Here is a 23,995-nt window from a genome sequence, read left to right as displayed (position 1 = left end):
GGTTGTGTTCGAGGTGCCTGGTGCATGACAGACAACACACAGTGCTTGCTACTTCTATTGCTGCTCATCAGAGAACCGGAGAATGGGGGCGTCAGAAACCAGGGCACCCCCAGCATGTGCACATTATTCTCTTTGCATGAAGAGTCCCCAGATTCCCAAGTATGCCGAGAATGTGCTAATGTGTGTTTGGTAGCAGAAAGTGCCATCAAAATGAGTATGTGCAACTGAAGGTCTTCCTCCCCAAAGATGTCCAGGTTCGAATCCTCAGACCCTGTAGATATAATCTTCCATAGTAAGGACTTTTCAGATGCAGCTTGAGGTCTAGAGATGTGAAAGCGAATCTAGACTATTGAGGGCCATGATAACCACAGGTGCTGTTGTGGGAAGAGGAGGGTCACAGGTGCTGATGTGGAGAGAGGAGGGTCACAGGTGCTGATGTGGGAGAGGAGGGTCACAGGTGCTGATGTGGGAGAGGAAGGTCACAGGTGCTGATGTGGGAGAGGAGGGTCACAGGTGCTGATGTGGAGAGAGGAGGGTCACAGGTGCTGATGTGGAGAGAGGAGGGTCACAGGTGCTGTGTTGGGAGAGGAGGGTCACAGGTGCTGATGTGGAGAGAGGACGGTCACAGGTGCTGATGTGGAGAGAGGAGGGTCACAGGTGCTGATGTGGAGAGAGGAGGGTCACAGGTGCTGTGTGGGAGAGGAGGGTCACAGGTGCTGATGTGGGAAGAGGAGGGTCACAGGTGCTGATGTGGAGAGAGGAGGGTCACAGGTGCTGATGTGGGAGAGGAGGGTCACAGGTGCTGATGTGGGGAGAGGAGGGTCACAGGTGCTGATGTGGGAGAGGAGGGTCACAGGTGCTGATGTGGAGAGAGGAGGGTCACAGGTGCTGATGTGGGAGAGGAGGGTCACAGGTGCTGATGTGGAGAGAGGAGGGTCACAGGTGCTGATGTGGGAGAGGAGGGTCACAGGTGCTGATGTGGAGAGAGGAGGGTCACAGGTGCTGATGTGGAGAGAGGAGGGTCACAGGTGCTGTGTGGGAGAGGAGGGTCACAGGTGCTGATGTGGGAAGAGGAGGGTCACAGGTGCTGATGTGGAGAGAGGAGGGTCACAGGTGCTGATGTGGGGAGAGGAGGGTCACAGGTGCTGTGTGGGAGAGGAGGGTCACAGGTGCTAATGTGGGGAGAGGAGGGTCACAGGTGCTGTGTTGGGAGAGGAGGGTCACAGGTGCTGTGTGGGAGAGGAGGGTCACAGGTGCTAATGTGGGGAGAGGAGGGTCACAGGTGCTGTGTTGGGAGAGGAGGGTCACAGGTGCTGTTGTGGGAGAGGAGGGTCACAGGTGCTAACGTGGGGAGAGGAGGGTTGGAGTTAGAAAAGTCACAGCAATCAGAAGATGCAGTTGCTGTGTAGAAGGTGGAAGAGAACGCTATGAGCCAAGGCATGGTAGAAGCTGCTACAAACTAAGGCATACAGCTTGAAGAAGTGGGAAAAGCTGAATGGTCTACCCTAATATGGCCCCTTACTACATATACAAATCATGGAACCAATCATGCTTTTTAACCCCATCAACTGTATCGTCCTAGATTAGAATCCTAACACCATGTAGTCAGAGTCCTCATCACTCTGAGGATGCTAAGAAGTCATGATGGTGACGACTTTCTCACTCAACATTTATAGTGAGAATGTAGATACAAGTAAGTCTTCCCAACTGCAGAAAGATTTATATTGAACCTGGAACATTAGAATTTTGTATTAAAATTCTATATGTATGTATGTGTGAATAGCAAAAAAAAAGTCAGTCAAATGGACAAATCTTAATTATACAGAGAATTTCATCTACGAGTGCCATCCCTGATGAGAACAGATGGCTGAGTGCTGCAAAGATGAGAAGCCATGGGCTTGATCAGCAGAGGCCTGGTCTTAATGGAGAGGGAGTTCAAAGCCACCTTTATCCTAGACATGCTGTTGCCACCCTTTGCCATCAAGCATCCTGGCATCTGGCGGGATCTTCCCCAGAGTCTTCTCTGTATCTGCCTGTCAGCAGGCGGCTTCAGAAAGCACCCTGCGGTCAAAGGCTGTAATACTTACTGCACCATCTCTTTATTACGTACATTTGGAAAGTGTGATTATGTAAGTTCAGAGTGTGGCAGGAGGTAAGAATGAGTAGGCCCCCAGGAAGGAGGCCCTAATCAGTTAAATACCAACATCACATCACCGTTGGCCACGTGGTTCAAAGTCTGAATTTCGGCAGCCAGCTAGATGGCTCTTGCTCTCAAAACTGATGACCCAAGTTCTATCCTTGGGCCCCACATGGTGGAAGGAGAGAACAGACTCCTTTTTCCCTGACCTCTATATGGGTGCCACGATGCATGTGCACACACAAGTCAATGTAATTTAAAAACTGAATTGATAACGAAAGTGTGTTGTAGCCACACTTCAAACCAAAGCTCAGCTTCCCTGAGGAGCAATGACTCGCGCCAGGGCAACAGCATGTGGCAGTGTGAGGGCTCGCTGGGTACACTCTCATGGCGCTTGCTATCACTAACTCGTTAAAGAAAGTGGGGAGGGCACAGAGATTAAGAAATTGACCTGAGTCCTCACAGTCTATAGATAACAGCCATGCTTAAAGCCCACATTGGTCTGGCCTCTGAGCTTTCCTTTCTTATCTTCCTTATATCTGAGATAAACTCATGGGCATCAGGTTGTACAGATGTGGGTTGTGCCAACAGTGGCTCTGTGGCGAGCTGAGGCTGGACCACCAGGAGCCCAAATTTCCACCGTGCTGGAGCACAGGTGAAAAAGACTGTGTGGACAGAACACAGTTATATGGAGGCCCAGGGCTGTGACCAACCCTCTTATTAGCATATAGGACGTTTCACAGCCTAGGGAAGAGATTTTTTTTTTTTCAGAAACACAGTATGACGGCAACTATTGTACACACAAACCATGGAACCAACTATGCTTTTAACCATGCCAACTGCATCTTGCTGCATTAGAATTGTAACCCCATGTAGTCGGAGTCCTCGTCACTCCAGGGTACTAAGAACCACCATGGTTCTCACTCTCCACTTATAGGCAGATGGCAAACACAAGCAAATTCCCCCCAATTCCAGTGTCTCTGAAATCTTTATGACCACAGGCATGCAAGATAAACAGTTTATCATGCAACTGTCTCAGAGGGACACAGAACAAAAGCAGAAGTTCCATGAAATAGGACATAGCTTTGCCATGTGAGACAGGCACACCTATTTCTTTTCCCTATTTGAATATTGTGTCTACTTTAGTTTACTCTGTGGTCACATATGACCTGGCATTCTCTGAAGGGCAGGCGTTTATAGACTGACAACAACTGGGGACCCTTACCTCTGGGGCAATGTAGTCAGGAGTCCCACAGAAGGTCCTAGTTGTGACTCCATCCATCATATGCTCCTTGCACATCCCAAAATCGGCGATTTTGATATGTCCTTCTGAATCCAGCATGACGTTGTCCAGCTTCAGATCCCTGCAAGGGAGCAGGCGAATGTCAGGGCCTTCCCACTACATGACCTAATTTGCTTGCAGCTGGTGACACAGAAGGATGTTTGCCTAGCTGACGTCTCAGTGGCTCTCAGGTGGGAAGTCCCTGGAGACCAGACACCAAGGAATTACTGTGTCTTTCTTTCTCCAGAGCCTGGGATATGGTAGACATTTAAATGCCAAGGAAATGATAAGTGGTTGAATTATTGATTCCCAATGATGTCTGTGGCTACAAATCCAGGGATTTCAAATGATCAGGTTTGGGGAGATTCTAGGCACTTGATCTATTGATATCTGACACAGAAGTGGGGACACAGAAACACAACTAGGTACCCCAAGTGAAAGGTTTAGAGCAACGTCCCATGTAACTCTGTCTTCCATGCACCCTCTAACCTGCCTGAGCCAATTTCTTCTTTTTTATTTTAAAGATTTATGTATTTATTATGTATTCAGTGTTCTGCCTGCATTACAGATGGTTGTGAGCCACCATGTAGTTGCTGTGAATTGAACTCAGAACCTTTGGAAGAGCAGGCAATGCTCAGAACCACTGAGCCATCTCTCCAGCCCCACCATTGTCTTCTGAATTATTTAAGATATTTTCTTTTTTTGGTGCCACATTTTCACCACAACCCCAAAGCATTTAATTCAGTACTTCCCGCTTCCCTCTCTCCCCGGCTGCCCATGTTCTTCCCCTGCTGAGTGCCTAGAGTGGCAATCTAGTTTCTGCTGCTCCCTGTCCTCCATTCAAATAAAAGGCAGAGGAAGGCGCCGTCAACAGAGCGGGGAAAACGTGACAAGCAGAGAGGAGACACGCGACAGCTCTGAGACCAGAAATCAAAAAGTGGCTCTGGCTTGCCCGAGGCTGCAGAGGCAGGCGAGGCTCAGCAAGTCTGAAGTCCCCATGGCAGAATCAGTCCCCTGCCCACAGAGGCTCCCCAAACCTCTCAACCACTCTGCTGCGAGAAGAGCTCCAAGACACACCTGTAAATGATCCCTCTTTTGTGCAGAAAGAACAGGCCAATGGAGATCTCTGCTGCGTAGAATCTGTAAAAGAAAGTGCACTTCAGACATCTGGCTTCTGGGGCTTTCTGGATACTTCTTTGACTCACGTTCGGGTGAGAGAGAGAGAGAGAGAGAGAGAGAGAGAGAGAGAGAGAGAGAGAGAGACTAGAGCTCTCTGAGATCACCCTGTATGTGTGCTTTCCACAGCTGGCTCTGCCTGTCTCTCCACCACTCCCGTGCGACAGACTTATTTTTCTTGTCCACCGAAAGCATGCGGCTCTTTTACTCCCTACACAATGATTTCTAGTGTAGCAGCTTAAGGAGTGACTACTTGTGAGATTCTCCCGTGTCAGGGGTATGGCTGAGTGGGATGCAGGAGATTTCGGAGTTTGAGGACAAAGCCTGGAGCTGCAGCGTGCGCTCCAGCTGCTTTGCTCCTTCTTTACCCATCTGCCGAAGGGCCGTGTGGAATAAATGGGGCGCACACCATGATTCATGCCTGAGTTTGCCCTTTTAAATCATTCATAATAAAAACAGTCATTACCATCACTTCAAAATCATTAATAGGTTAATATCTGGAACTCAGATTAAATGCAGAACAATGCTTTAAAATTTGCATAGCACTGGGGAGGCTTGGAAATCCATGGAGCCATGAGTCCATGCCTGGATAAACATGCCCTGGAGGCTTAAAATAAACACAACAGCCACGGAGTGGAGAAAAACCGGAGGGGCCGCCTCTGGGGGCTGGCAGGGAAGGCCGGGGTGGGGCAGGGGAGAGGGAAGAGATAGGATCGTAGGTGATGTTGGTGTTATTTTTCATGTTTCCTATATTTTTAACTTTCCTGCAGCTCAAGCAGGATGGAAGGGTATCAGACAAGGTGCCATTCAGTCACTTGGTGACATAGGTGGCCATCCTCCTGCCTCTCTTTTCTGGCTCTGGGCTTTTGAGCTTTATTTTACAATGCGAGCATCTTAATGCTCTGTGATGTACAATGAGGGGATACGGGCAGGCGTAAAAATGTGTTTGCTTCTTAGGAGAAATAAAAGCAGAAAAAGCCCTCTTGATATTTTTTAAAGCTTGTGATTAAAGAGCTCCCTGTCCGCCTCCAGTTAATCTGTCTAGAGTAGATTATCCTGCCCAGGCCCAGATTCCTCTGACAGTGCTTCAGACCACAACACCACCCCCAACCCCATTCCCACTGGCTGGCTAATGGGTCAGGCCCATGGCACCTCTGTGTTTAAGTATGGAAACCAGCTTTCTGCTCAGTTTGCTTTTGTTCATGTCACAGACTCCCTGGATGTCAGAGATCGGTGTCCCCTCCCGATCCTGTGGACGACTCCTCCATGTCCACCCGGGACCCACTTCTCTGCCCCTGCATTCCCACAGTGTGAGGTTCCAAGATAAGGTTCTGATCAGTCCCTTAGGATCCTTCCACCCTGACAGCTGTCCTCACCCTGGCCTGAGGACTTCACTTAAAGAGGTTTCCTTCTCTCACCCAGATCACCAACTTTTGCTCTTCCTCTTCCAGAGTGTTCCTTAAAGATAAAGGCCCAATTCCAGCTCGGATTCATCCCTGCAGGTTCCCACAGGCCCCTTTGCACCAGCTCCACCATCTTTTCCTTCTTTCCTCAGTCACTGGGCTCTGTGAGACCTTCTCTCTGCCATCTTCCTCAGCTGCCTGCCCAGCAGGCTCGGCACCCATCCACCTAACCCCTCTCTATCTTACATCACCTGAGCTGCAGGCCACTCCCTGGACCTGGCTCCCCATCTCTTCTTATCCCTACTTTGGAAGGCTCCCCTTACCTCTGGGTTGGGTATTCCCCAGTTATGTGCTGCTCCCACTCTCCAGTTTTGGGGTATTGGTGGTACCCTCTGTATTCTTGTACTCCAATTCTGGGGTATTGGTGGAACCCTCTGTATTCTTGTACTCCAATTCTGGGGTATTGGTGGTACCCTCTGTATACTTGTACTTCAATCCTGGGGTATTGGTGGTACTCTCTGTGTACTTGTACAGTTTCAGTAATGTGTTAAAATTGTTGGACGGCTTTTCCAAATGCCACGGGAGTGTGTGGGCTCCCCAAAGGCTTGGCCTCACATTCCTTTACACTCTTGCTGGGTACGTGCATAGTGAGTGTGGATCTACTCAATGAACGGTGAAGCAGTCCATTTATAAGGGTGTTAGTAGGTGATGGGGGCACCAGCATGTCCTATTTGCTGAGAATAGAATCAATTACACATGAGTCCTATCTGTGTGTCTGCTACTCTGGGAAGTTTTCGCGATCAGATACAAGCACAGTCAGTCACCCTTGGGCATTTTATCCAGAAGGAGTTGGGAGTATTAGGCTGTCTGAATTATAGGACTCAAAACAAAACAAAACAATACAACAACAACAACCAAACCACAATATTAATAAAAATAAAAAATACTCACACTGCTTGTGGCTCCTTAAATTTCCCTACTTGCTGAATGTGGTACATGAGGTCCCCACCGTTGACATATTCCATGACGAAGTATAGCCGGTCCTGTAAACCAAGGTTCACACGTGAATAGGGCTCCCCCGGGCAGAGCTGATCTGTTTTGCTTTCTCATTAGCAAATTCGGGACAGCACTGACAGATCTACTCTGTTGGGGCTCTTCACAATTTTTTCTGGGGTACGGCATGGAGGCCTTGGGAAGGGTAATCACCCGTAGGTGATGGCTGTCTGATAACATGCCCGCTTCCTGGTTTCGTATGTGCCTTATTACGGTAAGGGCTTCAAACATTCGTCCCAGTCCTCCCTCATACAGAAAACACAGCTCCAAGCCAGTGGTGGTATGAAGACGCCATACAGGCCCATCATTTCATCTTAACCTGCATTCTCGATGGTGCACAGGTGTAAAAATCTGGCTTGCGACATCCAGGAGGTATGCCGTGCTAATGTAGTAAGACGCTTAAATGGATGTGTCTGAAAATATATCTCATGGGTTAGGCCGAACTTGTAAATTACACAAACTTAATGATATTTGGTGGGGGGAAGGGAGAGGGGAGCACCATAAATGGAAATTTTAATCAATGTTCTTTTGCCTCCATAACGTGTTCAAATATTGCCTCTTTATAAAAATTTTCTCTGCCACTGGTATGCTAAGTGCTGGCCCCTCGGAGGGCATACATCACTGAGCAAGTAAGTCTGCATATTTATGAGGACATTATGCTGGGACAGATACGAAAGAGCAGGGAATTTAATGAGTAAATAACTAACAGCACAACAGAGCACGGGAAAAGCTGACCTCTGCTCGTTCTAGAAAACACCCTACTTTGTCAGCGGCTACTAAACATTAAAGTGCAGTTTGGGGAGGGAGAGAGGATGGAGCTGGAGCTAACAGCAGGAAGTGGCTTCGGGGGGGGGGGGGCTCCACTCTCTGGCTTTAACGCCATCTTTGTTTTTTTGCAACTTTCCAGGGCTGCACTGGCATGCATAGGGTCAGGGACTGGGGTTGGGATTCCCTTCTTCCTCCTACCTTGCCACTAGCTCTCTCTGGCATTCCAGGAGGTTTGGAGCAGCTGACAGCAGGGGTGGGGAGAAGGGGGTGGGAGTGCAGCAGGAGCTAAGTGACCAGTATGACGCTGACACCCAGTGGCCAGTGCTGGCTCTGCAGCCTCAGCAGAAGTGCCCACAGGGACGCCCCGTTTTGAGACTTCGACCGTCCAAAGCCATTTGGGTGTCTCCCAAGATTTTAAAAGAGGGGACATAATCATGCATCAATCCCTGGCCACAGGGCACTTACAAGTGAGGTGACGGACAGCGACAGCTGTTTCAGGAGACCCGACAACTGCACCTCATTTAAAAGGGGGGCTTGGAGGTGGAGGACATCTGCCTGCGCTGTCACGTTATGGTGCATACTATTATTGTTGTTGTTATTATTATTATTCTGGTTTTTTTTTTCTTGAGACAGGGTTTCTCTGTGTAGCCCTGGCTGTCCTGGAACTTGCTCTGTAGACGAGGCTATCCTTGAATTCACAGAGATGCACCTGCCTCTACCTCCCAAGTGCTGGGATTAAAGGTGTGCACCTACTCATTGTGGTGTGTCTTAATGTATGACACATTAAGACTTCTTTGGTGACTAAAAAGCCCCACAGAGCCTTCGTAATACAAACTTTTTTTCTTCTCCATTTTACTCTGTGACAAAGGTTACAGAGTTATTGGGGTCTTTTATAAGGGACTTTTTCCTGTAAAGGGTCAGATAGTAGATACAGGCTTTGTTTGTCTCTTCTAACTCCTCATCTTGGCCTTCACAGTGCGGGTGTAGCTGCAGGTGACAGGGAAGTGGATGGATGTGGCTTTGTCCTGAGAAACTGACTTCCAGGCGCTAAAATCTGATTTTCACATGGCAGGAAATATAATTTGGATGCAATTTTTGTGACCTTTTTCACAGCTTATGGGCTGCAGGACAGGACACAGCTTGCTCTTCCTGCTGTGTCATTACAGGGACATGCTCCTTAAGAAATGGGGTATCTTGGTATTCTAATGCTGTGCTTGGCAGTTGGATCAGTGGTTTTTAAAAACAGAGCTGGCCAAGCATGGTGGTACACACCTTCAATCACAGCAACTTAGGAGGCAGAGACAGCAGGTCTCCGAGTTCGAGGCCAGCCTGGTCTACTGAAAAAGAAGGCAGTGCTGCAAATATATAGCTGTTTTGTATACGTCTTAGGATAGGGCCTGCATGAAGAAGACCTCTTCCATACAGCTACTGCTGGAACCCTAATGAATACCTAGATTCACCCATGTGCAAGCCCTTTATTTACAGTGGTTTAGTATTTGTATGCAGTCCATGCACTTGTGCCTACTGATGCAAAATTCACCTCTAGATTACTTAACATAACATCAATGCTACTGCAATGTAGGATAAGCAGCGGTGGCCTGTCCCTAAAGGAAACTGAATTATATCATCAGGATGAGAGGGTCTTGAGACCATGATCCAGCCTCCAGGTAAGAGGGAGAACATTAGACAGAAGCCACGGTCCTTACCACTGTCTGGAAGCAGGAGTGCAGCTGCGTCAGGAAGGGGGGCTTGTCGAGCAGCGCCAGCACCCGCTTCTCCACCATGGTGCACTCCACGTCATCATCCTGGATCACCACGTCCTTCTTCAGGATCTTGATGGCGTACAGCTCCTCTGTTCCCTTTCTGTCAGCAAGCATCACCTGGGCATGGAAGGAGAGAAGGCTCAACACTGGTGGACAAACACTGGTCCTGGGAGTGGGAGCAGGGCTGTGAGGAACAAGAACAGGAGGTGGTTCAACGACAGCAGGTGCAATCAGTGCGTGTGAGGTGGAAAAGTCCTCAGACATTTTGGTGCGGTTTTATCATGGCTAGCAGTACTTAAAGCCCACATGCAGAAAAGTCTTGGTGCCTGGTGTGGCAACAGTGGGAAGTGGGAGGCCCTGCAGAAGCTAAGGCCCATTCTAGCTTCAGTTCTGTTGCTGGGATAAAATACTCTGACACCCTCATAACTTAAGAGGGGAAAGGACTTATTTCTGCATCCAATTCCAGGTTACAGTCCATCACTGTGGAGAAGTCAAGGCAGGAATGTCAAACATCTCGTCACATCACAGTCACACTCAAGAAAGACTCGGTACGTACATGCTCCCTTGCTTGCATGTTTGCGCTCGGCTCACCCTTGAGCAGTTAAGGACAACTTGCTTGCCTAGGGAATGGTGCTTCTCACAGTGGGCTGGGTTTCTTCATATCAACTAACTCTGTGAAACAATCCCCCATATACATTCCCATAGTCCAAACCGATAGACCATCCCTCATTGAGACTCCATTTCCAAGAGACTCTTGGTTCTGTTAAATTGACAATGAAAGCTAGCTATCACAGGTCCTTAGGTTATTGGGGGTGTGCAACGCCTTCAAAGGGCACTCTGGGACCACAGCCACGTTCTTTTCTTGTTTTGTTTCCTGGCGGATGAAATGATGATGACGTTTATTCCAGCACACATTCCTGCCGCGAGGTACTATCTCATGAAAGGCCCAGAGTAATGGGACCGCTCAAACATGAACTGAAACCTCTAAGACCATGAGCCAAGACAAACCTTTTATCTTTATAAATAAATAGCCTCAGGTAATTCAATATAATTATATAAAGCTGAATAACATAAACTCTACGTTTGGATTTTCAAGTATTGTAAGATACTTTAAGTAAAAATTCCTTTATCATTCACACTCCTTTTTAAAGTATCCAGGTTTGTAGACAGTGTAGGGCATTAATATATAAAGTTGCTATCTTGTCTAATAATGGGAATATTTAATATTCTCTAATGGGATTAGTCTGGAATTATCCATATTCATGTTTTCTGGAAACATTCTAAGAGTAAAATGTAAGCTTTGCAATCTTGAAGGCCAAGGACACAAAGAAAAAGAAAAATCAGTTCATGGATCCATCACAAGGTTTGCGGCCACAGAGGCCAAACAATGGTGTGCAGACTGGAGTCCACAAGGCCCCAACATAGGGTCTCACCATGACGATCACCCAGGCTTAGGGCAATGTCACGTGCAATTTCTAGTTGTGAAAATTAATCATGCTGCTAGCATTTTGAAGCATGCCCTCTAGTCTGAACATTGGGAAATGGGGACACCACAAACTAACTCTCTATAGCTTTTTGGGTTTTGTGTATGTGCGTTGTGTGTACACCCACATGCATGTGCACACACTTGCAATTAAGTTCATACTGGTTTAAAGGCCAGAGGACAACCTCAGGCACAATCAATCAATCAATCAATCACCCTTTCTCACCCTTTCTTTCCTTTTTCCTTTTTTTTTTTGTGAGGTAGTGTCTCTTGCTGCATTTGAACTGGCCAAGTAGGCTAGGTTAGCTGGCCAGTTGGGCCTCATGATCCGCTTGTCTCCAGTGTTGGTACTATTCATGCATGCCAGCACGCTTCACATGGGCTCAAGTACATTATTGATTGAGCGAGCTCCAAAATCTCAGCACAGTTGTTCAAAAAGATTTATTTTATTTCTAACTATGTACATATGTGTGCATGTGTATTGTGGAGTATGTGCGTGTGAGCACAGGTGCCACGGAGGCCAGAGCTGCTGGGTTTCCCAGAGCTAGAATTACAGGCGGTCGGTTATGAGTTGCCTGAAGGGTGCTGGAGACCAAACACAGGTTCTCTGGAAGGAAAGCAAGTACTCTTAACTGCTGAGTCGTCCATCCATCACGACAGCTGTTTGTAATTGGTGCCCAAACTACCCAAAAACTGTGCCTATGTGCTCCGATGCCGAGCAGCACTGAGGCAACCATTTACGCAAAACGCCTCCCTTCTTACCTTCCCAAAACTCCCCTTCCCCAGCACCATGAGGAAATTGAAGTCCGTGAGTTTCACTCTGTCAAGGTTGTTGGAGGGTTGCTTCCTGTCTTCGGATGGGCTGATGACTTTGTTACCAGCAGGGCCGAGCTTGGCTTTCTGAAACAAGCACAGACACGAAAAGTCATTGGTCGTCTTTCGTCCCCCAGGAAGGAGTGCCAGAAACCAGCAAGCACACGGCTAATAAGCTGGATGTCAGCTGTGGGGAGCGGGCGACGGGCTGAGAAGAGAAATGGGAGGGTACGGACGATGCTCAGCGGCTGTCCACATCCCCTGGCCAAGATCTGCAAAGCGAAAACTCTTCACCTAGTTAACAACTCCGTACATGCAACCTGCCCGGGGCAGGCGAATTCTGATTCTGGGAAGGAAAGTTGACCTCTTGAGGGTTGTTAACATAATCAAGCAAATGAGACGGTGAGTGGATGTTTTCCTTAGTTGTGGATTTTGTAACAAAATTAATCCATATGAAGGAAATTTGTACCCAGGCAGAAACGACAGCGGAACGTTCTCCAGAGAGGAGTTGCCTAATTGGTGAGCTCTGAGGATGATTTATTGCTACTTTCAAGAGAAGAGCCAGAGCAGGGGTTTGTTTGGTTAAGGATTGGATTGATGTAAAGAAATAGCTCCTGGCATCTGGCTTTCCATCAGCCTGGAGGATACCCAGGATGCTCTGCTACCAGAAGGGGCTTGTGTCACCAGAGCCACGCCACACAACCCCGGAGGGAGCCACTGGTGTCGGGCTTTCATGGAGAGCCCCATTCTCACTGCCAACTGGGAAAAGGAAGAGGGCTTGGCAGAAAGAAAAGGCAAAGGAGATGCCATGGGAACAGCAAGGAATCCCCTGAGAAAGCAGAGAAGTCAGGGTGGGGCCAGTATCACATCCGCTGCCAGACTTAGCATTCAGAAATGTCTGCTTGACAATGAGAGTGCGAGCCAATGTCCGACGGCTGGTGGCTCTTCCACGGCCTCAGCTCAGATTTCAAGTGTGAGTGTTACTGCTTTAGATCAGTGGTTCTCAACCTATGGGTCTCAAGCCCTTTGGATGTCGAATGACCCTTTCACAGGGGTCACATATCAGATACTTACGTTATGATTCATAACAGCAGCAAAATTAAAGCAATGAAGTAGCAATGGAAACACTTTCATAAAAGCTGGGGTCACCACAACCCGAGGAATTGTGTGAAAGGGGTGCAACAGCAGACAGGTTGAGGAGTGCTGCTTTAGATGTGTTCTTTATGTTAGGAGCGTCTCCTTTTCCTCGGGGTCACAGACCTAAGTGTGGGTTTGAACTCAGTCGTGGTGTAAGGCAGTCACTCAGGTCAACACTTCTATGGGGAGGTGTCTCCGTCATTGTTCTACTGCTGTGAAGAGACGTCATGACCAAGTCAACTCTTATGCAAGAAAGCATTTAATTGGGGTTTGCCTCTAGTTTCAGAGGGTTAGTCCATTATCATTGTGGCAGGGGCACGGCTGAAACACGGTGGCACTCACGGTACTGGAGCAGTAGCCCAGGGTTACAGCCTGATCTGAGAGGCAGAGAGGCAGAGACAGACTGGGCCTTGAGTAGACTTTTGAGATTTCAAAGCCCACCCTCAGTGACACACTTCCTTCAATAAGGTCACATCTATTCCAACAAGGCCACACCTTCGAATCCTTCTCAAATAGCGCCACTCCCTGGTGACTAAGCAGTTGAATATATGAGTCAATGGGGGGCATTCTTATTCAAACAACCACAGTAGGTCATGGGTAGATAGCAGAGGAGGTAAGGAGGCCTCCAGGAGGTCTCATTATGGACAGATGTCTTGGCAAGGCTGGGTCCTAGTTCTAGGGAAAAATGTGGACTTGTAGGTTTATCATCGAAGGTTTTCCACATCAATGAAGACAATCCCTCACAGACGTGACCACGAACCAACCCAATTTAGGCAGTCCCCTACGCTGCATTAGGATGAGAATGCGGGCATGACCAGTGTCAGCTCATACTGCTCAGGAAAAGTCTCCCCCAAAGTGCAGCTCCATCTGAGATGGCTCACTCAGTAGTTTGGGATGTAGGTGCTAAGCTCACAGAGGCCAGTGTATGGGGTCCAGGTCAAGAGAAGGTGGCATCCCTAACTGTACTCAAGATGGACAGCTGGCTGGTGGGGGCCCAGTACATGGGGTGGAGGTAGATTTCACTCCTGCCCAAACTAGCCCCAAGGTATAAGTGACCCAGGTATCTTTATGCATGTGTTGCCATCCAGAGTGGCACTGCCCACCGTCCTAGTTTTCCTACAGAGCATTCTGGAGCCAGCTCCATTCTGCCATCTGCAGGTCTTGCTACACAAGGACACCCAGCCATCTCTCTTACTGAGTCTTCTAAAGCAACAGGAAAATCCCTAAGTATTTCAGCTGTGCTGGTCTGGGCCTGCCTTTGGGCAAGCTCAACAGGCAGAGGGGGTTGAAATCCTATGGAGTTTGAGAAGATAGCCAGAGATATTCAGCAGCTGTCAGGTGTGTGTGTGTGTGTGTGTGTGTGTGTGTGTGTGTGTGTGTGTGTTTGGGAGTTTGGGGGCAGTCCTAGATGCCTTCTAGGAAGGTCCCTGGACAGAGACCAGATGCTGTGAACAGCTGGCTTTCTCTTCTTCCCCAGGTCACATTCTAAAAGGCACAGCCATCCCATAAGGGCTCCGCTTCTGAGCCCACAATCTCTTCCTCTTGGTTTTGAAGGGGTTGCTTGGCAACTGGCTTCACAGCAGGACCCAGAGACCTGCCTTTCCTGACTTGCATATTGTTGACATTACTCTGGCTGTCATGAGTGTGGCGCAGACTTCACCAAGAGTGCAAATTGAATCAATATATGTGTGTGTGTGTGTGTGTGTGTGTGTGTGTGTGTGTGTGTGTGTGTGCAGGGATACAGCCGGAGCCCATTGCCACCCGCTGACATCCTTTACTATAGCAATGTAAACAGGAACCAACATGGGCAGATGCCCTGCTGGGGTGAGAGCAAACAGGATTCAGTTGGCAGAAGCTGACAGCGGACAGGGGCAAGAGGATGAGCGCTCAGAAGGCCCCTTCCATTTTCTGCCTGATGTGGGCCCTCACCACAGGGCAGGCAGATACTGACTCATGCTTCTGACCCTTCAGACCCATAGCTAGATAACCACCTTTAATTTACATACTGGCTAGCTTTGGGTGTTTTGTTGCAGCAACAGGAAATGGACTATGACTCCCCATGGTCCTTGCACACGCTTCTTGTCTTGTCTGCACAGGATATGTATGTCCCCTGGGCCTCACAATCTCTCAGGGCAGGGGATGGCAGGAGACCAACTGGAAACTTAAGCAGCATCTAGATTTCAAGTCCCTTGCAGAGTTGGGCTAAGACGGGTTAAGGCAGTGGTTCTCAACTAGTGGGGGTCGAACGACCTTCTCATTGGGTCGCATATCAGAAATCCTGCATATCAGATATTTACATTATAATTTGTAACAGTAGTAAGATTACAGTTTTGAAATAGCAATGAAAATAATGTTATGGTTGGGGTTACCACACATGAGGAACTGTATTAAAGGGTCACAGCATTAGGAAGGTTGAGAACCACTGGGCTAAGGCAAAAGTTTATAGAAAAGCATGCGGTTGGGCATGGTAGCTTGAATTCCAGCACGCAGGAGGCAGAGGCAGGAGGATCTCTGAGTTTGAGGCCAACCTGGTCTACAGAGTGAGTTCCAGGACAGCCAGGGCTACAAAGAGAAACTCTATATTGAAACAAAGCAAAGCAAAACAAAAGAGCATAGAAATTAATCAAAAAAGGAAAAATGAAAACCTTGATGTGTGATGTTGTAAAATAGAGCAAGGTAATTCTAAATGCTAGAACTTTCTATACTCTCTTCTCCTGTCCCTAGTTAGATAAAGGTAGAGTGTCTGTTATCGGCTTTGACTAAAATAACTTGCACCTGGGGAATTCGGCGTCTCCAAAAGATGGCACCTGAGCATTTGTCCACCCTGGCTTTGTGATGCCACCTGGATTTCCAGGCTCTGAGACTACCCAATGTCCACCCCTCATGAGGAAATGAGCTAATCACCAACTAATAACGAATCTCATTTGGAACTACAGAGGCATTGTGTAGCCCCTGGAGGGTTACAGGGTGAGCAGAGGGCAAGCCAACCCTACAACACGAATCTGAACACTGCAAGCCCAGATCCTTGCATGTCAGCATCTGCTGGAAGCAAGTCATGGGTATATAAGTGGCCCCTCCTGAGTCCAAGGACTTGTCTGGACAATGTGAGGGACTCCTTATGCTCAACCCACTAATGCGGGGTTTTCAAATTAAGACCAGGATGGAGTTTCACGCCAAATGACTTGCAGCGTGGGGTGCAGTGGTGCAGTCCTGAAGTCAGTTTCAGCACACAGGAGGCAGAGGCAGCTGGACCAGGAGTGCAAGGCAGCCAGGATTACATGCGACTCTGACTTTGAAATCCATAAAATAATGATCACAACATTAATACCTTACGCTAGGCATCTGAAGGGCAGGCAGGTGGGAGACACACATTTCTATCAGGTTAAACCATTTGCAGCATCAGAACTGAGATGATTTGACTTTTGGTGGCAGTGATGGTGGAGGTCTAAGTTAGTGCCAACGACGCCTTGCTTGAATTGTGTGTGGTGAGTGTACACTAGCTTTGTTAAACAAGCAAACAGACATACACACACACAAACCAATGTTGGGGTGAGTATGCTGTTACCACTTGTTGGCTCTCATGCCACACCTCTTTGCCTGGAAATTTCGACAGGAAGTTCTGGTCTATCCAAGCCCTAAGACCCACACTGCAGTATGAGCCTAAGTTTCCCAGTGGCTACTTGGGCAACCTCTGAGCTGCAGGTCAGTGCCTAACTCCCCTCGGCCCTACTTTAAATGGTCTGCTTCGTTCTTGTTTTGTGAATGTGTCTTCAATAGAAGGATCTCCTTGCCTTAGTACAAGTATGGCTCTGATGGGTGTACTCATCAGATCTGCAGTGTCACATAGTGACCGCCACTGAACTCAAGAGCTGCGGAAGGGTCTTGCTACTTCTGACATTCCAGGGGTGCACAGGCCAATGGCGCCCAACCACGGAAGCACAAGAACTGTCATGGATTTCTCTTACATGTTTTTCTTTATCCTCTCATGGTGAAAAATGTCCTGGGCTCATTATCTGAACCCTGGCAAGGCATTTCAGCACCGCTCCACAAAGCAGGAAAGGATTAGCAGAAGTGGTTGTGCCATACAGAACCAAGGCCGAGAACCTTGCCTTCAAGGTAATATATTTACCCATACACATTCAGTATTGGCTCAGAGCACCTGAGTGCTTCAGAAGCTAATTGCGAGGGCTTGGGGAGGGATTGCTAGAGGGACCTGTCAGCAAGGTTAGTGCCCCTGTTTCCAAACAGCAGTGAGTCCTGACATCTAGTCCTGCTACCCAGTTGCTAGGCAACAGGTTAAAAGGATGCTACTTAGTGGGCATTACAGGATTGTGGGCAGCACAGCAAAGTATGTGAGAAGCCTGTTGTTCTCTGGCTAGCTCATTTGTCATTTATTGGAACAGGCCAGGCATGCTGCCCCACGAAGACCTTTGAGCTTCCTACCTCCTGTGACCCACAAAGGCAAACCCATTTTTCTTCTAGTCTATCACTCACCCTGTCAGCCATCCCTGGAACCCTGATCCCTGTAGTTTGTGTTCCCTCTTCCTCTTCCTGGTCTCTTTATGCTCTGTGCTCTGGTCACCCTCTGTCTGCACTGGAAAGGGCTTGAGCTCCTCTGCCGAGCTCTCTCTGGTCTATCTCCAGAACTTAGGACATGTCTGGGGCTTGGTGTACCTCAACTTCTCTGAATGAATGAATGAATGAATGTCTTTTCACATAACGTTTTCTAAAAGGCAGAGTTATTGCTTCTTGAGATAAAGTGATATAAGTCCATTTTAGAAAAATTTAAGGTACATACTATTTTTTTAAAGGAGAAAAAAAGTACCTATAATTTTCTCAGCTAGAGACCAATCACTGGTAATGTTCTACAAACGTCCTGCAATTTCTCATTTTCACTCCATGTTTAGCGACACAGAATTCCACTCTAACCGCATTTCCTAGCCGTGTGCTAGTGGGTTCTCACTCTGCTGTTGGGCACCTCGGCTGTTCCTGTTGTCACTGTTTCTAGAGCAGGCAGACACAGCACTTTCAGTTTGAGCCTCTCTCTTGTTTAGATTCCTTAATAGATGTAGAGTCATCAAGTCAAGGGGTTTGGATGGGGCTATGGAGGAAGGGAAGGACGCCACATTCTCCCAAACATAGGACCCTGGACCCGCTGGCTCCTGTGCTCCAGGTGGCCCCAGAATGGGTGTCACCAACCTCAGGAGGATGACAAAGGGGTTCAACCTCTAAAAGAATTTCGAGCCAAGGGACACAGACTCCTCAGGTTACAGGCGAGGTTACAGAGATAGGTCTGAGGGACATTTCTTCCCTTGGTTCTGAAGCCCCAAATCTATGCTCTGAATTAGCACTCTCCCTGCCATAGCAAAGGCCAGTAAATAATTCTGGCTGCCCAGCCCAAATACTCTCTGACGTCATTTCCCACCTCTGATGCCGTGGCATGGCGTTCAGATGAATGAAGGTGCGGCTATAATTTAGAATGGCATGCAGTGGTTGGGGCGGGACTCTGGGGTGCAGTTTTTACTCTTGCCCCACGTCCCACAGATTCTCAAATCATTTATCCTCACTTGCTAATGAAATGACCTTTCCTATTTTGATAGATTTGATTTTTCAGTGTTGGGGCTTGAACTTGGGGCCTCAAGCCTTAGCGGCTTAGATAAGATGCCTATGACTCCTTGCTAACGTATCAGGGTAGTAACAATAAAACATTCCCGATGCATCTGAATTACATCACCAGTCTCTCTCCTGTTGGGACTAATTGAGTCCTGGCCTTCAGCTGCTCTTCCCTGTCTAGAGCCTTCTAATGGTAGTTACTAACAGATTTTCACCTGTTGGCCATTGACTGCAGGGTATTTAAGCCTCCATGGTGCTATTAAAGAGGGCTTTTTGGTGCCAGTGTTGGAAGGTCTGTGTGTTGGTCTGTCTCTGTATTCTCAACCTCCAGCCCCTTGCCCAAAGCTTGCGAACTGGGTTCTAGCGCATAGAGCGCAGATGGGGGAGGGGGGCATACGTGGCATCTCCTGTGATGTTTGATGCTCTAAGTGGAACAGGAAAATAAGGCTGTGTTGCCAACATAGTAGGTACTTTGGCAGCAAAGCCCAAGGGCAGGGGACACACGGCAAGCCATTTCTGTAATTTCCTTAATGAGAACCGGTTTTATGGGCACATCCACTCAGGTGGTTGCCGCTGTTAAAGTCAGGAAGTCCGCAGGCCTCGACGTTGTGGCAATTGAGTCATACTCCGAGGGTGGGTGGATGGGTGGGGGGGGGAGTGGGGCCCAGGATCGATTACAGCTTTGCCTGGTGTGACAACAATGCTTGGTTATTTTTCTGCCAAGCCTTATGAGTTCCTAGTAGCCATTATGTATGTTATTTGCTTTACGGGTTATCTACTTTCCCGTTACATTCTTTGATTCATCCAGTGATGGATGACATGCCTGTTAAGTTGGCTAATCTCTTTTTCACACATGTATGAGGAGTATTTTGGTCTCCCCCACCCCCGCCCCATCACCATCTCCTACTTCCTTCCCATTGCCACTGATTCCCTCCTCTTCCTGGCTAGGTTTCCTTTCCACCGCAAGTCTATCTATCTCCCTCTCTCTTTGCCCCTTCCTTTTTTTTTTTTTTTTTTGGTGACCGAACTGAGTTTCATTAGAGTTACAGGAGCTTGGGCACCTTAACGGTCAATACCTCCCCCACCCCCACCCACCAGTCACTATTAACTGCCAGTAGCTCCTCAGAGAGGGTGCAGAATCAGGCACCCCTCCCCCACCAGCAACTGTGAACCTAACTGCCTCTATCTCCTCGGGGAAGCCGCCCGATTTAGAAGCAGCTAGAAGTGCCTCACCTGGTAAGTGGTCCCAGCCAGCCCTTCACTTTCCCCCAGGTGCTATGGGAGGATCCTGTTTGAAGATCCTCCCAATTTTAACCTTTTCTGGGTGTTTCCACCCATGGACACGCAGTTTTTCTCTCATTGGGACTGGCAGCACCTATTCCTCCGATGCCCACTTTAGGGAACCTCTAGTAAGGGGTTCCGGCTGCGACATACAACGTTATTGGACTCTTTCTCACCCTAATCCATTCCTTTTCCTGCCAGGGTTTGCCACCACTCAGGCTGTGCGGGGTCGGGAGTCTCAGGTTTCACACATACTGTCAAGTAAACGGTTTTCCAGACTGTCAGCGGCACAGGGAATTCTCTGGGCAAGCAGTAGACGGAAGGAGCCAACCAGACCAACGAGGCGCTTGACTGTTTCTCTTTTAGCCCCGTGACTGTGGTCTAAAATCAGGAGCAGCTGGGAGCATGAAATGACCATTTGTTTCAGTGCCATTCCTGTTTATAAAAAGTGGAGGACCCTCTGAAGAGTTTTGCTTCTGCTATGGTCTGTATTCATTAAGATGCAGGGAATCTTTGGTGAGTCTTTAGTGAGTCTTTACTGCCCTCTTGTGGTATTTAGCTCCTGGAGCAGTTGCAGAAATGTGCCGAAGGTTCATGGGGGTAGCTTGTGGCAGTGGAGTCCCAATGAATAACGCAAAGTGACGCAAAGACAGCACCTAGTCCATCTTCCCAGAGGGACCTGTGCAGAGAGACTTGAAGCACTGAGAGCCAAGTGCTTACCAAGGACACTAATGGTAAAACGCCAGAGGGTATTTTAGAATTGCCAGGCACTAAGTTTTTTTCTAAGTTTTTTTAACTTAGAAAAAAACCCTGCAACCCCCAAACAATTATAGATCATTTTGGGTCTTCTGAATGTTCTACAACTTCTGCTGCACTCAGACTCTGCCAGCCACAGAACCGAGAATGGATTGGAACAGAGAGGGAGGCAGTGGAGTTGCCAGGGCCCCTGTGGGCCGAGAGCCACAGCATCCGCTTTAAAGAGAGAAGCAGACAGCAATCTGCGGAATGACGGGAAATGATGGGTGCCACATGAGGGCGGAATTCAAATGAAAAAGTCTCTACTGTGTTCAGCTTGAATTGGAATGTGCACAAGAAGCTGCCTCCTGGAGTTAAATACTCAAGCTGCCCAAGCCAGGGCCGCCCCTGAGGCTGGCTTTCCTTCCTGGTTGGATGGACAGCCGTGAGAAAGACACAGAGCACTGTCCCAACCCCACCCCAAAGGGGCTCGAACCTGTGCTTTCACACAGAGGTCTTTGTGTCTGCTTTTATGAGTCTGCCTCTGTGGTGCTGGACCCGCTAGTTCAGCGACTCAAACATAAACGTCTCCTAAAGTGTCTTGAAGGGACAGGAGCAAGCATTTTTGAAAGAAGAGCCATCTGCTATTAAATTTAGCACAGAACTTATAATATTCTGTTTAAGCCTTTGTTCGTGGAACATTTTAAAACCATATGGTTTTTTAAGACTCGGGCATCTAATCCTAGCTCCGTGGGGCACCTACTTCCAGACCAGTTACAGCTGGACTTCTGTGTTCTTCTCTGGGCTTCATGGCCATCAGCTCACAGGGAGGCTGGGGATGTTCAAGAGTGGTCATAGACTGGAATGACACTTAGGATATCCTTAATTGCCTTGGGTCTCAGTTTTGCCTTCTGTAAAATGGACTGAAATGCTACCTCATGGCAGATGAATGGGATCTTCCATTTCTACTGGCTCAGCACTAGACGCTGCCCCGATAGTATCCAGCCATAGCCCTTCCAGGTGTCAGGAAGTATCAGAAGAGATTCAGGATGGGTAGAGAGTAGTAGACAAAGCCTCTGCAGGGCTATTCCTTGAATAGGTAGACTCAGAAAGGGCCAAGTGGTTCTACTGGAAGAGCTAGTCTTTAGAGGAATGGGGGGATTCTGGAGGAGGAGCTTCAGTGGAAGACCAGGGTGTAAATCCATACCTTTTTCTGTGTCTGTTATATGGGGAGGGCACCAGTCTGGTGTAAGAGAAAATTTGGGCCACTTTTTTATGTGGATCTATGTCTGGGCCTGGGGTCTTCGGAAGCTGTGGAAAGCTGACGTGTAGACTCTGTTGCAGGCTGCAGCAGAGAGGAGCTAGCTGAAGCCTAAGTGGCTTCAAGGGTAGAGAGCCTCAGACGGGAGAGGAGGATGGGCAGGCAGGAGGTTTGCCACATACTAGGTGTAACCCATAGGCCTTGAAAGTGGCCAATGGAGACACATCAGTGCGTTACCCTACATGGGTACTCACAGGCTACTGGGGGCCAGAGCAGTGTGGGAGGCAGAAAGAATAACTCTGATTTTAAAAAATGAGACGGTGGTGCCACTCCCTCGTGTGGCCAATCACTGGTGGCTCTTTCTGGACCACAGGTCCTGCTTATTTCTGTGTAGCCTGTCAGCTAAGAGACACACATAGCGTCTGGGGCCAGACATGGGCTGGTGGCTGGCAGACTTTCATAAATGCCCACAAGGTGAAGATTAGGCTGGGGTCAAGCGAGAGCAAAGCCCCTCTGAGGTGTGGGGGAGTGACTATCCTCCTGCTTTGCTTCAAGGCTGGGGTACATTACCCCAGCATGGGTGACATTTCCTATCTCTGGCAGATCACACTGGTTTTTTTCCCCTAGGGCTCATCATAAAAGGGCACAAGAAATACACAAAAAAAGAGCAAACACAAAACTCCCCAGGAGGAGGCTCTGTGGGCGGCCATGTGACATGAGCCACTGGACTTCTCTGTCTCAGGTGGGAGAAGTGGAGTGAACCACGGTCCAGTTGGTGTTTGTATTTGCTGTGGTTTAGATGTGAAATGTTCCCCACAGGTTCATGTGTTTGAATACTTGGTCCCCACTGGTAGCCCTGTTTGGGAATGTTTTGCAACATTAAGGGAGAGCCTTATGGAGGACACGGGTCAGTGGGGATGGGCCTAGCCCCACATCCTGTCCAGCCTCTGTTTCCATGTGCAGAGGCAACATGACCAGCTTCCACCATGCCTACCCTACGATGGACTCTAATCCCTCAATAAACCTTTCCTCTCTTAAGAAATGCTTCTTGCCAGACATTTGTCATAGCAGTAAGAAAAATCAACATGGTACCTGGTGTACAGATGGGAGCTTCAGATCCAATTGGAAAAACAGAGCTTTGAGTTTCCGTGAAAATGGCTACCGAGGAAAACAGCATCTCAGACAGCCTCTTGATTCCTACCTCCCAGAGTAGGGATGCAGGGAGAACCCAGGAACAACATCGAGATTTTGTTCTAAACTTTTGTATTTACTCATTTAACCATCCAAGCAGCCTTGCAAGCTTAAGACATTTTATCTCTTTTATATTTGACTTGGAGAGACGAAGGGGAGCCAGGCCAGCCAAGTGATAGAGGGCCAAGACCACACAGCCAGGCAGTGGCAAGGCTGGGTTCTGTACCAGGAATGTGGCCCTTCCTGCCACTGTACCATGCTGCTTCCTGGAATACCAAGGTAGGTGAGAGTCAGTGGCCAACCAGTAGAGAAGAGGGGGCAGCTGCCCACCAGAGTGGGGAAAAGCGATCAGTTTACCTGCTGGGAGGGAGATCTAGAGAAGTGATGACTTTGCCCTACTCTTTCCCCCTTCATTTTAAAAAATATGAGTATGTGTGTAGACCTGTATGTATGTACGTATGTATGTATGTATGTATGTATGTATGTATGTATGTATGTACGTATGTATGCATGTGCATGGAGGTCATGGAGGCCAAAAGTGGGTGCTGGATCCCATGGAACCAGAGTTATAGGTGGTTAGTGAGCTGGGAACCGAACCCACGTCTTCTGCAAGAGCTGTGGAGGATGGTGACTGCTGAGCCACCTCTCTAGCTCCATCCCTCTATTTCCCTTTCCAGCTATGTTTGTGTTCTACACCGGGGCCTGACTTTTCCAGGAGATACAGCCTTAGGATGTCATATTACTTCTTCCCAGAAGGATGGTTTCCAACACGAACAAGGACAAAGACACATGGCTTCGGCATGTCACACCACACAGGTTTAGATAGCACTTAGGGCTCGGGGACCCAAGCATCAGCTTATTCCATCCACCCGGAAGTGTTTGTGAACAGAAACTGCCTT

The 23,995-nt window shown here is 48.3% G+C and overlaps 1 protein-coding gene and 1 long non-coding RNA gene across 2 annotated transcripts in view; one reads left to right on the top strand and one right to left on the bottom strand.

Moving 5' to 3' along the window:
• Positions 1 to 23,995, bottom strand: part of Prkca (protein kinase C alpha) — a 396,832-nt gene that overhangs the window by 38,657 nt on the left and 334,180 nt on the right. Inside the window, exons 9-13 of the mRNA XM_087909850.1 lie at positions 11,828 to 11,965; positions 9,526 to 9,699; positions 6,950 to 7,041; positions 4,497 to 4,559; positions 3,363 to 3,501 (exon numbers count right to left, since the gene is read on the bottom strand). Of these exons, the coding sequence (XP_087765976.1) occupies positions 3,363 to 3,501; positions 4,497 to 4,559; positions 6,950 to 7,041; positions 9,526 to 9,699; positions 11,828 to 11,965 (606 nt within the window). The remainder of the gene's footprint in view (positions 1 to 3,362; positions 3,502 to 4,496; positions 4,560 to 6,949; positions 7,042 to 9,525; positions 9,700 to 11,827; positions 11,966 to 23,995) is intronic.
• Positions 19,719 to 20,374, top strand: LOC125408038 (uncharacterized). Its single transcript, XR_007234342.3, has 2 exons — positions 19,719 to 19,864; positions 20,111 to 20,374. It is a non-coding gene; the product is annotated as an uncharacterized LOC125408038 (long non-coding RNA).

Source organism: Myodes glareolus, chromosome 9 (assembly GCF_982192425.1).
Source record: "Myodes glareolus chromosome 9, mMyoGla1.1, whole genome shotgun sequence".
Taxonomy (NCBI): Eukaryota; Metazoa; Chordata; class Mammalia; order Rodentia; family Cricetidae; genus Myodes; species Myodes glareolus.
Note: the sequence above shows the minus strand (reverse complement) of the source record. Positions and strands in the feature narration are given on the sequence as shown.